General features: G+C 43.0%; 1 protein-coding gene across 1 annotated transcript in view; it reads left to right on the forward strand.

Moving 5' to 3' along the window:
* The window catches only part of PLCE1 (phospholipase C epsilon 1), a 358,298-nt gene that overhangs the window by 158,803 nt on the left and 185,112 nt on the right, over positions 1-14,383 (forward strand). Inside the window, exon 3 of the mRNA XM_065922944.1 lies at positions 13,081-13,369. Within this exon, the coding sequence (XP_065779016.1) occupies positions 13,081-13,369 (289 nt within the window). The remainder of the gene's footprint in view (positions 1-13,080; positions 13,370-14,383) is intronic.

Here is a 14,383-nt window from a genome sequence, read left to right on the forward strand (position 1 = left end):
TTACTCTGCCCTCACCTTTGCCTGGCTGGCTCTCTGTCTTTAGGTTATGTGTAGATGTCACTTTCTAGGAGAAGCCTTCCATGGTCTTCTAAGACCTTCCTCTGTGTACCTGAAGCACATTGTATTCACAGTATTGCAGAATTGCCTGCCATCAGAGAATTGCCTACATTCTGGCCTACTTCCCCTGATGCTTGGAAACTTTTCTTGAGAATAAAAACGGTTTTATTCATCATTTTGTCTCTAGTTTCTGGAATGCTATTTGGCACAAAGTAGGCAGCCAGTAAATATTTGTTGAGCAAATGAATGATTGGTGTCCAAATAAGGAAGTTATTCATAGGCATAAATACCTTCTCCTTCAGAAATTTAAGTGCAGCCAGAGACTTTGTGTCTGCCCTGGCTGCCAGTTCAAGCTTCTCAGAGGATTCCCTTGGGTGAGTGCCTCTGCCTGAGGCCTGATTGTTGCAAAGACCCTTCAGGCTGCCTTCTGACCTGACTGGGCTCTTAGTGGCTCCAGTTCCTACAGACTCGGTGGGCTTTATCCATCCACTGCTGCCTAGTCTGCTTGCTCTACCTGAAGTATGCTCCCTAACTGGCTGTTAAGCTTGATTCTACCCTCAGATGAAACCTGAGAGTCTATACAGCTGGTTATAAACGACTCTCAAGTCTACTTGGTAGCGTGAGGCTCTGAAGTCAGTGTCATCGTGCCTGCAACCAGCTCAGCTAGTCAAGGCCAGCTTACATTGGGTCCTGTTGCTGAGGGAGGGTCCAGTGTTGGCTCAACGACTGAGTTCCTATTCCTTGGCAATGCGGGGGAGGAGTGTCCCTAGCTTCTCTCCACTGACCATTCACTTGGCTCCCATCATAGGAGAGACTTTCAGGAATTAAAGCCCTACAGTTTTCTGGTAGAAGAAACACATGCATTCAATAATGACAAACAGTTGACCGCTCACAACTAGAGGAGGGTCTCGGTTTGCAGATCATACTAGTCAGTACTGCTCCCTTATTCCCACCTTCTTCCTTTGCCCATGGAATTGAAGCTCAAAGGATCCAGATCAAAAGGGGATAAAAGAAATGAGAGTGGAGGAGAGAGATGAGAAAAGGAGAGCAAGTGAGGAGGATGGGAAGACAGAACAAGGAAAAACAGGGTACGAGTTAATAGGAATAACTATAAGAAATAAAGCATAAAAAGGCAAAACAGGGGACATGAACTTGGGGAGGAATAAAAAATTGTGGAGTGAAGAAACTTTGGCGACCCAGAGAGCTGGAGAAGACACCTCCAGGAAAAACCTGGAGAGAAAGAAGAGAACAGAGAAGTGAGAGGAAGGAAGGAATCTGGGGGGAGAAAGGACTCATGCTATAACTTCCATGTTACCAAGAGAATTATTAAGAAGTTCCCACTTATTGAATGCCACCTATGTAACCAGGCACTGTGATAAGACTTTGCATTAATAGCGTTGCAGGTGCATTTGGCATAACTCAGCTCAGAGTCTGATTGTTCATGGAGCTGTGGACCAGAAAAATGCTCAGACATCTCCACATGAGTTCACATTGAGGAGGCTGGGCAAACTTATTCCTGAGCATAGAAGAGGCTCCATTGCCTTGGGAGAACCAGTGAATAACAAGGAGGGATAGGGGAAGGGATGATAGGTGTTCAGGGTGGGAAGTTGTTTCTGGTCTTGGAGTCAAGCAGGCATGGCCTTAGAGCTCTAGAGATTCAGGCATGGATGCTATTCTGAGCACTTGGATCCTCCAGGGCTATGTAGTTGGAGAACCCATAGCTATCTTATCTCAGTTAATCCTGGTTTATACCAACCCTCTGATAACCTCCATTAAAGAAACACGAGTTACTTGCCCACTGCTACTAGGTGGTGGCACTGGAAGTCCAACAGGATCACAGGATGCAAAGACCAGGCTCTTTCTCTCCATCCTAAGGCATTTGCTCTTTGTCCCACCCATGGTGGTCAGAGCAGTGTGTTCCAGGAGGTCAGCCTCGGGCCGTCTTCAGGCAAAGAGGAGAAGGAGGAAAGGTAGTGTTGGTTGGTCCAGAAGCAATGACCTGGGCAGAAAGGGGCCTCTTGGAGCCATCAAGATAGATGGTGCCACTGATCCTTTTGATCACAACAAACTGTGGAAAATTCTTAAGGAGATGGGAATACCAGGCCACCTGACCTGCCTCCTGAGAAGTCTGTGTGCAGGTCAAGAAGCAACCGTTAAAACTGGACATGGAACAACAGACTGGTTCTAAATAGAGAAAGGAGTCCATCAAGGCTGTATACTGTCACCCTGCTTATTTAACTTAAATGCAGAGTACATCATGAGAAATGCTGTACTGGATGAAGCACAAACTGGAATCAAGATTGCCGGGAGAATTATCAATAACCTCAGATATGCAGATGACACTACCCTTATGGTAGAAAGCAAGGAAGAACGAATCAGCCTCTTGATGAAAGTACAAGAGGAAAGTGAAAAAGTTGGCTTAAAACTCAACATTCAGAAAACTAAGATCATGGCATCCCGTCCCATCACTTCATGCAAATAGATGGGGAAATGGTGGAAACAGTGACAGACTTTATTTTTTGGGTTACAAAATCACTGCAGATGGTGACTGAAGCCATGAAATTAAAAGATGGTTGCTCTTGGAACCTAGATAGCATATTAAAAAGCAAAGACATTACTTTGCCAACAAAGGTCTGTCTAGTCAAAGCTATGGTTTTTTCAGTAGTCATATATGGATGTGAGAGTTGGACTATAAAGAAAGCTGAGTGCTGAAGAATTGATGCTTTTGAACTGTGGTGTTGGAAAAGATTCTTGAGAGTTCCTTGAACTACAAGGAGATCCAACCAGTCCATCCTAAAGGAAATAGTCCTGAATATACATTGGAAGGACTGATGCTGAAGCTCCAATTCTTTGGCCACTTGATGCGAAGAACCAACTCATTGAAAAGACCCTGATGCTGGGAAAGATTGAAAGCAGGGGAAGGGGACAACAGAGGATGAGATGGTTGGATGGCATCACTGACTCAATGGACATGAGTTTGAGTAAACTCCGGGAGTTGGTGATGAACAGGGAGGCCTGGCGTGCTGTAGTCCATGAGGTCATAAAGAGTTGGACACAACTGAGCGACTGAACTGAACTGAACTGATTCTTCTGAGTTGGGCAGAGGAAGGGAAGTTAGAAGCTTGTTGAGTAGGGATTCAGTTGGGGCTCAGGAAGCAAACAACCTAGCCCTGCAGATTGACCTTGGTTTCATCCACCTGTTGTGGACACAGCAGCCTGGAGCCACAGGACTTCAGGAACTTTCTTTCCCTCATAGCTTCTCATGTGCATAGCTGAGCAAGAACACTGCCCCAAGCCTCTGAGCCAGGGCAACACAATCTAGAGGATTTGTAAAAGTTTGTTTTTGTCTTGCAGGGGCTTTGTCCCCATGTGATTCATTAACTGACCCGCTGCTCCTTAGAGTTGCAGGGAGCCTGGTAGTTCAGGCCTTTAAATCCCTTCTGTCGACCTAATTCACAGCCTGACATCACAAGCCTCCCAACATAATCCATTTGTACTGATTCGATTTTTTTTTTTCAAGAGGCTTCCTTGGCAGCCAGGTTTTCTCATTACGAATATGATTCATCTGTATGGTAATTCCCAGTAGAATTAGTATCTTAGACATGATTCATCTTGGGAAATATTAAGCCAGAAGCATCACTTCAGAAAGGCCTGGTACATGCATAGCTGCAGGGAACTTCTGCAAGAGATGCTTCTTCATGAAAATAGCATTTGTCAAGTTGGCCCTGTGCTGGACTCTGAGGTAGGGGCTTTGGGGAAACAGACATGAGCACCTCACCCCTGCCCTCAGGAGCTCACATTCTAGAAGGCAGATGACATGGATGTGCATGTTATGGGATGGATAACATGAGAAGTGCAATCAGAAATGAAAGGTAATGTGGTCTCATAAAATATCAGGTGGTCTCATAAAATATCAGGTTCTCAAACTTTAGCAGGAATTAGGATCACCCAGAGGGCTTGTTACAATACAGATTTCTGGGCCCCAACCCTAGAGTTTTGGGTTTAGTAGGTCTGAGGTGGGGCCCAAGAATATGTATTTCTAACAAGTTCCCAGGTGATGCTGCTGTTGTTCTGGGCACCCCACTTTGAGCACCTGCTGTAAAGACTTCAGTGCTTTCACCCCTATTCCCTCTCTTCACTGCTTACAAGGTGTTAGGCAGTGTGCTTTCTGCTGGGGACAAAATGTGGAACAAAACTTGACTGCCATCCCCACCTGGGGAACTCAGAGCCTGGAAGGGGAGTAAACAGCGACTTCCCCAGTCTACAGAAAGTACCACTATAGAGTTTTGTATGGGGGCAGCTGGAACTCAAAAAAATGATGTTTGCTGAAGCTGGGGGAAAGCTGCATGGATGAGGCAAAATCTGAACACAAGTGTAAAATGTGGATGGAAAGAAGATATGTGGAAGGGCATTCATTCCCAGCCTTTACCTTCTCAGATTATCAAATGTCCTGGGGCATCCCCTCACACTCCTTCTTAGACATCTCCTGCAGTCACAAAGTTTTGACTGCCTACAGAAGCGGGTGGCATAGCTCTGGTTAATTGGCCTGGCCTTAGCAAAGTCTTTATTTTTGGCTCTGTGGAGCTCTATTTGGTCAGTGTCTCGTGCATGGTCTGAATATTCTCAGTAGAATGGAATTCTCTGCACAGGCACTTGAATGGAATGTAGAATGAAGAGCAAAGGAAGCAATGGGCTTGCTACCAAATTCCTTCTCCCCATCCCTACCACTCCAGTCTCCAGGCTGCCTCAGCTACCACCCTCCAACCCATAACAGCCTCACTGTTTTTGTTGACTCTTCAGGAAACTTGGTGGTTTTTATGTCATTGCATTTTGTGTAGACACACACATGCATCAGAAATCAAGCTTCCAGCATCTCAACTTTCTAGAACACTGCTTCTGGATTCCAGAATTTAGGAAAGGGGCCCATGAGACCAGTAAAAGGGCTTTCCAAACCACAACTCTCACACTTGATTCCTTGAGGAAGGCTCCGGCATTGTTCCCCAGCCTATTAACTCTCAGTTCGCACAGTTCAGATGACCATGGTTATTTGTTTTTCCAGCTCAGGCTACTTTAAGAATCACATTATGGGGATTTTAAGGGTGCTGTTACAAGTGGATATATAGTCGCTAGTGAGAAATGACAGATGATATTGAAGGAGAACCCTGATGAGTGAGATACTGACTATATGCTGTATTCAAAAATGATGATGATCTAAAATAGAATGAAATGATGCCATCTGCAGTAACATGGATGGACATAGAGACTGTCATACTGAGTGAAGTAAGTCAGAGAAAGAGAAATATCATATGATATCACTTGTATGTGGAATCTAGGAAAAATGGTGCAAATGAGCCTATTTCCAAAACAGAGTCACAGATGCAGAAAACAAACATGGTTACCAAGGGGGAAGGTGGGGAGAGAGAAATTGGGAGATCGGGATTGATATATACATACTACTATATATAAAATAGATAACTAATAAGAACCTACTGTATAGCACAGGGAACTCTACTGAATACTTCATAATGACCTATATGAGAATAGAATCTACAAAAAGTGTATGTGTGTATATGTATATATGATTTACTTTGCTATGCAGCAGAAATTACGGTAACATTGTAAATCAATTATACTCAAAAAAATTAATTTAAAAAGTATCATGATCAAAATTATCATTAAAATTAAGGTTAATTAATATCCTTTGTCCTCCATTTAAGAAAGCTGAGACGTATTGGTCATCAAACAGTAACACTAAGAGGTATGTAGGGATAATGTTAGTTGACCCCTTCATGTTAAATGTAGAAAACTGTGGTAGGGGGTGGGTTTTGATCATGTGACGGAGTTTGTCTTTTTTTTTTTTAATCATTGTCCTCATGCATCTACCATAGTCTCTGTAACTGCAACTCAGCATTTGTTGAATCCAGAAAGTCCATATTGAATCCATATCTGTTTTCTTTTAAGCCCCATGATTCTTTTAAATCATCATTTTCATGAAAACTAAGGATGGAGACTAGATCTGATTCAGCATTCTCAACTCTTAGGAAAATCAGCAAATGATAATGGGATAATGTTAAAATATTGGTGAATTTCTCAGAACAGATCACATTTGTGTGTGTGCTCAGTCACACAGTTGTGTCCGACTCTTTGTGACCCCATGGACTGTAGCCCACCAGGAATTTAATCCACGGAATGGAATTTAATAGAATTAAATTCCACCATGGAATTTAATCCATGGAATTCCATCAAATCCTTTGAATTTTCCAGGCAAGAACACTGGAGTGAGTTGCCACTTCCTTCTCCAAAGGATCTTCCCAACCCAGGGATTGAACCCATGTCTTCTCTGTCTCTTTCATTGGCAGGCAGATTCTTTACCAGTGAACCACCTGGGGAGCCCCTCAGATCACATTTGGTTAGTAGCAATTAGAGCCTCATCTGGTTGCAGCTTTTCTGAATGCTTTGTAAAGATTTGGTGCTATTTCATGTGACTTCTGTATCTGATGTTCAGCACGTACAGGTAACAATGCAATGTCACCGGTGATTTAGATGAATCCTATAAGGTCATGACCAAAAAACTATCATGACCAAAAAACTAAAGGATTCTAGTCAATTTCTTGGTGAGGATATAAAAGACCTTCATTAATTCTATCAAGAACTATTTATTGAGAAGTTGTATTGCCAAAACTTCCAGACCTTGGCGATCAAGCAGTGAAAAAGGAAATAAGATCCTCTTGAGGTTGCATTCTAGAGGGAGAAAACAGACCATAAAGAGAGGTGGCAGGATCGCTATTGCAATACAGTAATCTCAGTTACCTTTTCAGATTTTGAAAGTATGATTCCAGTGTCTAATGGTCAATACCATTGTTGTTGCGAATTCAGCTGTTGGTAAAATTATCATTAGTTTGCATCTACTCTACCTTTCTTTCTAGCTTTTTTTTAAAAATTGGAGTATAATTACTTTACCATTTGTGTTAGTTTCTGCTGTATAACAACATAAATTAGCAATATGTATACATATATGCCCTCTCTCTTGTGTCTCCCTTCCACCCACCCCATCCCACCCCTCTAGGTCATCACAGATCACTGAGCTGAGGTCCCTGTGCCATACAGGAGCTTCCTACTAGCTATTTACCCCTCTCTAAAAAGAGCTTTCTTGGACAACTGCAGTATAGGATTCTCTAGCTGTTTGGTTTGGTGGCTCACAGTACTGGCTTAGAGATGCAGAGTCCTGATGCTGAGTCAGGTGTATGCACATTAGTTCCTTGTTTTTATGTGATGGTAATAGTAGGACCTCTTTCTCGAGCTGTTCTGGAGTTTCAGTGAACTCTTGTCTCAGTGCTCAGGGCCTACTTCATTTTAAACATTCATTAAATGTTGCAGTGATTACAAGTATTATTGTGTGTGTGTGTGCTCATCACTTAGTCCTGTTCAACTCTTTGAGATCCCATGGACTGTAGCCTGCCTGGCTCCTCTGTCCTTGGGATTTCCAGTGTAAGAATACTGCAGTGGGTAATCATTCCCTTCTCCAGGGGTCTTCCTGACCCAGGTACTGAACCCAGGTCTCCTGCCTTGGCAGGCAGATTCTTTACTGTCCCAACCACCAGGGGAGCCCATAAGTATTACTGTTAAGGGTCAATGGACACCTAAGTAACAAGCCTCCTTCTTGTTGAAAGATTTTGGGAGATAGCTAGCAGATCTTAGAACATTGTGATTTTCCATAGCTCTGACCCTAGAAAGAAAGCTTTTGGAACAGAGCAAGTACAAAATTGACTACCCTTGTCAAGCACTCTCTTGGACCCCAGTAGAAGTCAAGATAAGACAAAGCCCTTTCTGGCTGTACAGAGGAAGGAGCTTTCCTCCTGGGTGAGTGCTAAGGACCCGATGTGCCTGGCTGCTTTATGCCTTTCAGTGCTCTTAAGTCTTTGATTTCATCTCCGTCTGAATTACCCAGCCTTGGATGTTTGTTTTATTTGGGTTTGGATCTGAACTCCATGTCCCAGTGTTGGTTTCTTGAGTCACAAGGAACTTCAAATATTTCCTTAAGTATTGTCTTAAGGACTGCTCACTTTTATGCAAGTAACTTCGTAATGGTAAGGTCATGCTTCTCAAACGCAGCACCTGCCGTGGTGAAAGTAGTGTAATTCCATGGAGAGGACCCACTCACAGTTCACAGTGGTGGGTAAACCTAGGTGCTATGGAGGACAACATTGATCTATAGCTCTTTATGTAAATCTTTTTTATTGACATATAGTTGATTTACAATATTTACATTAACTTATGTTTATGTTATGCAAATGTACATATAAAGACAAATGCTTTGTGTTTATCTCAAAGACAAATATGTTATCCTTTCTACATGGGATCTAAAAAATATATAGAGATCTTAAAAGTTCTAAGAACTCCACAATGGCCATCCATAAAAATCTTGACTCCTTTCCTTCCTTCATTCCCAGTGACTTTAGCGAGTCCTGTAGAGTCCATATGTGAAATGTATCTTGACTATTTATAACAGCCTGCAATTGCTAGCTGGCTTATTTGATTTAATTGTTTGCTGTCTGCCTTCCTCCAGTGAAAGTTCTTTTTGCATGTTTGCAGAGTTCTTTTCTGTATGTTTTCAATGCATAGAGACCAGTCGTTGGATGAGTGGATAGACACACACCTTTTCACCAAGATTGGATGCCCTGCTGTAAGGTGCTGATCGTATATCGAAAAAGATATTGACGCATATAAGCAGTAGTCTAATTTTCAGCACCTTCTGTTACCACATTAATCAAGTGAGATAAAGTTTATATATTTTTTTCACCTTGTAATTCAAACTACAAATCTCCATAAAAAGGAAACACATTTGCTCATTCATTAGTCATAACTTGACTGTTTTCCAAAGTACTTTAGGGTGACCATGAAAGGAATGATCATGAATAGAAACTATAACAACTGCAATGTTAACATCACTTAACCCTCTTGCCAATTAATGACATTTTCTTGAATCCCGTTGTTTGGGTTTTGGGTGTGACCATGTTTAGTGCAATTGGATAAAGGGGAACCACAGAGCCGGACAAACTCAATTTCAGTCTTGGCTCAGTCTCTTACTGGTTGTGTAAAGTTGACTGTCTCACTCTGTCTCTCTAGGCTCACTGTCCCCATCTGCAAAATGAATCAACCTCATAGGGCTAGTGTGTGGATTCAGATATCATGCAAGGAAATGCTTATCATTGCCTCTACCACATCATCATTGTGTAAGTTGACTTTTGCCACGTGCCGAGGCATTCCCAGTGCTTCCTGGTTTATACAGCACTCATTCATGCAGCTCATGTACCTGTGAATTCTCTGGATGCTTCTCCTAGTCTGGATGAGCTGATCTTTGCTGGGCTCTCTCATGTGTCTGTGATGGCAGGTGGACTAGCCATTGGATGCTCTAGGAGGGATTCACTATGTGTTTGCCTGTTGGCAAAGTGAAAGAAAGTGAAGTCACTCAGTTGTGTCTGACTCCTTGCGACCCCATGGACTGTAGCCTGCCAGGCTCCTCCATCCATGGGATTTTCCAGGCACAAATACTGGAGTGGGTTGCCATTTCCTTCTCCAGGGGATCTTCCCAACCCAGGGATCGAACCCAGGTCTCCCACATTGCAGGCAGACTCTTTACCATCTGAGCCACCAGGGAATCTGCCTATTGGCAGGCTACTGGCAAAGGTGACAAGAATGACTCAGCCATGGTCTGTCATCCTCCATCAAGTTAGTTCTGGCTCCTTCACCTGGTAGTTGTTTCAGAATTCCCAAAAGTGGCAAGAGAGAGCAAGCTCCAACACTGAAGACTTCACTGGCAATACATTTACTGAATTCCCATTGATTAAGCAAATCCCAAGACTGGCCTGAAATCTGTGAAGGAATAATGTATGGTCATTTTTGTAGTCTATTGCAATCATCCTTGTCACCATCATCATAAAAGCCAATATTTGTTGAACGTTTATTAAGCAGCTGTTCCAGTCCTAGTACTGTGTTTATCAAAGCTTGTAATTCTTACTACAACTTTATAGATAATATGTATTATATCTCTATATTGGAGAAAGGGAGACTGAGACACAGAATGGCAAAGCAGCTTAGACAACGTCATACGACTGGGAAGCAGAGAAGCTCAGACTCAAACCAACACTTCAGAGAAACACTCATAATTACTGTTTTATACTGCCTCCTTCTCCCATTCTATTATAGGCAAAATTTTCAGTAGTTGCTTTTTTTTTTTTAAATGGATGATCTAGTAAGGGGTTATTGCCTATATTTTAACATGTACCCTAGGCACTTCCATATCTTTGAATTCAGCTTATCAAGTATTGGTATGAATGACATGTGTTAGTCCAGATCATGGTAGGACCTGTAAGTATCTTTCTGATCCTTTGTGGATGGGGTGTTAGCAGTAGTGACAGCAGCTCAGGGATGTATTTTTAGAACTCTTCATTTCTTCTTTCTTCAGACAAGTTGGAGGGCTTAGAAACAGCTGGTAGCAAGGCTGAATAATTACTTAGTATATCCAAGTGTGTGCATGCATACTCAGTCATTTCTGGCTCTTTGCGACCCCATGGACTGTAGCCTGCCAGGCTCCTCTGTCCATGGGATGTCCCTGACAAGAATACCAGAATGGGTTGCCATGCTCTCCTCCAGGGGATCTTCTCAACCCAGGGATTGAACCTGCGTCTGCACTGCAGGCAGATTCTTTATCACTGAACCACTGGGCCTTTCTAGCAGCATTCCTCTGCTGAAAACAAACAAAAAGACCAAAAAAAGTGAAGGGCTACCCATCTCTGATAGATTAAACCTCTTTTCTTGACTTTCAAGGCTCTCCTTTGTCAGGTCAACTGACCTTTTCAATTCCCCAGTGATTTCCCTATACTCTCTGCTCTTAATACCTGCTCTACTCACTGTCCCCAAGACACACTGTTTTCCAGCCTCTTCACCCTTACTTGCCACGTGACTTGCCTTCCTCAGTTGCCCCAGTTAGAGCCATGCTTCTTCTTTTATCTTTAGCTATCAAATCTCACAGTGGGTTCTCTTCTCTGAACTTTCAGATTGTTTACTTCTGAAGGACTCTTTTGAGACTTAGTGTGTTGGAGACTGCCCGTATGATTTGGAGCCGGGAGAAGAAAAGCATGTTCTGAGCTCTGCAACTCTCTACCCCCGTTTGTCCTCACAATACACCCAAATAAGGTTAGAATGACATTATCCAGCACGTAAGAGCAAGGGTATAACTCCATCACAGTGAATTTCATAGACTGTGCTCTGTGCTCTGTGCTCTGTTGTTATACAATCACCTGATGATTGTTTAGAGCAGGGTCCATTCTCTTCTTGCTCAGTGCTGATGGGCACTGTTTCTAGACCCCAGACTGAGCACTTTGTATGTATTGTCAGGGGGAAATCCCAGAACATCTCTAAGAATGGGCATTAGTATCCTCTCTGGCTGGTCAAGGCAGACCTGGGTGTGCAACCCCACAAACCTGATCCCAAAGCCTGGGCTCCTTCTGTCCCAGCACACCATCTCTGTGGCCACCAGAAATTTAATGACAGAATTAAAGTTAAGGATTCCACACTCTGTCTTCAAATGGAAAGTATATACCAGAAAGCAGAGGAAGGCAGAGTAGAAATCTAGTCAGGGTGTCATCACAGACTAGTTCAATAGGGGTCCTTTTGAGTACCCTGGCATGCTAGTTAAGGTGAGTTTTGGAGTGTGTGGCTTCCCAAGGGTGTGTGCAGAGTCTGAAGGGCATGCAAAGTTCTTCCCTTCCCTCGCCACTCATCACTGTCACCTCCACCCTACCCTGAACTTTTTATCTGTTCACCCTCCTTGTTAGACTGTGAACTCTTGGAGAGGAGAAGCTGTTGTATTTACCAAGGCCTAACACATAACTGGTATATAAACACAGAAGAACAATTTTTTAATTTGATGCATCAGTTGTCAACCAAGGCATGGTGCTCAAGGTAGCATGATGCAGACAACACAATATAGTAAACATTTATTCCACTGTCAGAAAGCTAGATTAACTCACCCTGTGTTTTCTTTCTTCTCTGGCATTTATACACTGCCAAGAAGGCTCTGGCTTCCCAGAGACCTTGACAAAACCCCATATCTCCCAGATATAATGTCAAACCTCATAACTTTCAGGTCTCATTTTCTAAATTAGATTGTGAAGTCCTACAGCACAAGAGGTGTCTGTTAATCTTCGTAAACACCTCACATCTTTCAATGCAGTGCCTTGCACAGAGCAGATCTACATAAACGCATGTTGAACAATTCCACTGAAATGGATTGGAATTATGGCTGGGAAAATGTGATAATCCAATCTCTTTGAGATAATTCCTGGCGAATTCAGGTGATGAAGGCAAGAGGAAATCAGGATAGTGGCAGAGGCAGAAGGAAGAAAGGAAGGAAGGAGAAGTGGGCAGGATCTGTCATCTCATTGGATGTGGGGGTGAGGGAGGAAGAGGGGGGAAAAAGGATTCAAGACTTTGATCTAAGCTGATGGATTGAAAGCTTATAACCAAAAAGGGAATATAGAAATTCTCCTGCCCCTTAACCCACTCACCCTTATTTCATTCTGAGCATGAAAGGAGGATTCCTCATGAATGTCAGTCTGAAGGGTTCCTTGAAGATAGACAGGTCTGGGGTAGTCACTCAAGAGAGTCCAGAGCGACAAATAGGAAAGGTATGCCCTTGTCCCGCTGTAGACGAGCTTTGCTCTGATAAAGAGAAGGAGGAGAAATTTGAGCTGAATATATTTTTGGTTGGTACAAGTCGTAAGTGCTCTGTTTGATAGCAGGGCTGTTTGAACGACCTATTTCATAACTGCACATAGCTTTCCCAAATAAATGGTGTCTGTAGAATGTTCAGGTTAATGTATGAGCCCGGTGTTCACGATGTTTGCGCTTAGAGCGACTGAGACTTCTTTCTTAATAAGTCATCTTGGCATTTTGTCAACAAGTTAATTTGCTTTTCTAAGAAACTAGATTAATACTTCCTGTACTTTGTGCTATTCACAGATCTACAGTGCAGTGAGAAGGGGAGAAGCCACAGAAGAAACAATTAGATCTCTTCTCCATTTCTTCGCCAAGCTCCCAGCCTCCGAGACAGCCCATGAAAGGATCAGTGTCAGTCCGTACTTAAAGCAATGTGTCCGAGACACGGTGTGTGAGTATCGTGCCACCCTGCAAAGGACTTCCATATCTCAGTACATCACCGGCTCTCTCCTGGAAGCCACCACATCTTTAGGAGCAAGAAGCAGCCTCCTCAATTCTTTTGGAGGATCCACGGGACGAATGATGCTGAAAGGTACTGTCTGAAATTTCACTTTTAACTCTTCATCATTGAATGCAGGAAAGAATCTGAGTTAACATTTATGCATCTCCTCATGGAAAATTGAGTCCACTTATCAACAACTTTCAGAAAAGGTAGCTGCTTCAAAGGAATATAAAATGATAGTCCTTTACCAAAATCCCTTAAGGTGTAAGCATTCTGAATAATGAACATTAAGATTTTGAAATTTCTTTTTCAAAAGAAGTAAATGACTAAAATGCTGTGTTTAATTTTTTTAAGTTATACTAATAGATGATGTCTCCTAGTGGTGGTCTATGATAGATGTCAATTACTGTAAAAAAATAAAAGTAAAAAAGCTCGTAAAAAAGTGTAGTCATGTGGTCACAGTGAAAACCAACTGTTTCACTCAAAACAGAGTGGAATAGAGTTCTCTCGCCTACACAGAATTAATAGGTTCATGTTGACCAGAGAAGCTAAAGGCCATCTTCCAGCGACCCCCATCTTAAAAGACAAGATAGTCAGAAATACTGCGAAGAAATTAAAACTAATGGAGAATGGGATCTCTGCATCAGAATTTCCCAGCTACTTCCCACAAGTGGCAGACAGGCAGGTCAGAAATGGCTGTGCACCAATGGAGATTTGTGCACTGCACAGCTGTCACCACCCACTTGGCATCCTTCCCTGGCAGGAAGCTGCCAACCAGACGGGGACCACGCAGAGCAGCGTTCCACTGCTCAGCGGCTGCCAAGAACTCTCTCTGACATCCTGCCACTTCTCTCAAGGAGAGCCCCTCTCATCCCTTCATAGCAAGCCCCAGACCTACGACTATCACACCAGTGGTCTTCCTCCTTGACCTTCAACCTCCCCTACCCCGCTCCACCCCAACACCCCTTGGGAAGACCCTAGAGGAGGTCCACACCTGTCTGTGTACCATGTGGGTGCCATGCTGATTTGTTTTCTAGTGTCACCTTAACTTTTGTGGATCAGTTACAAATCATGAATGAAGAAAAACACAAGATGGGGACCACT

This window comes from Muntiacus reevesi, chromosome 2 (assembly GCF_963930625.1).
Source record: "Muntiacus reevesi chromosome 2, mMunRee1.1, whole genome shotgun sequence".
Lineage (NCBI taxonomy): Eukaryota > Metazoa > Chordata > Mammalia > Artiodactyla > Cervidae > Muntiacus > Muntiacus reevesi.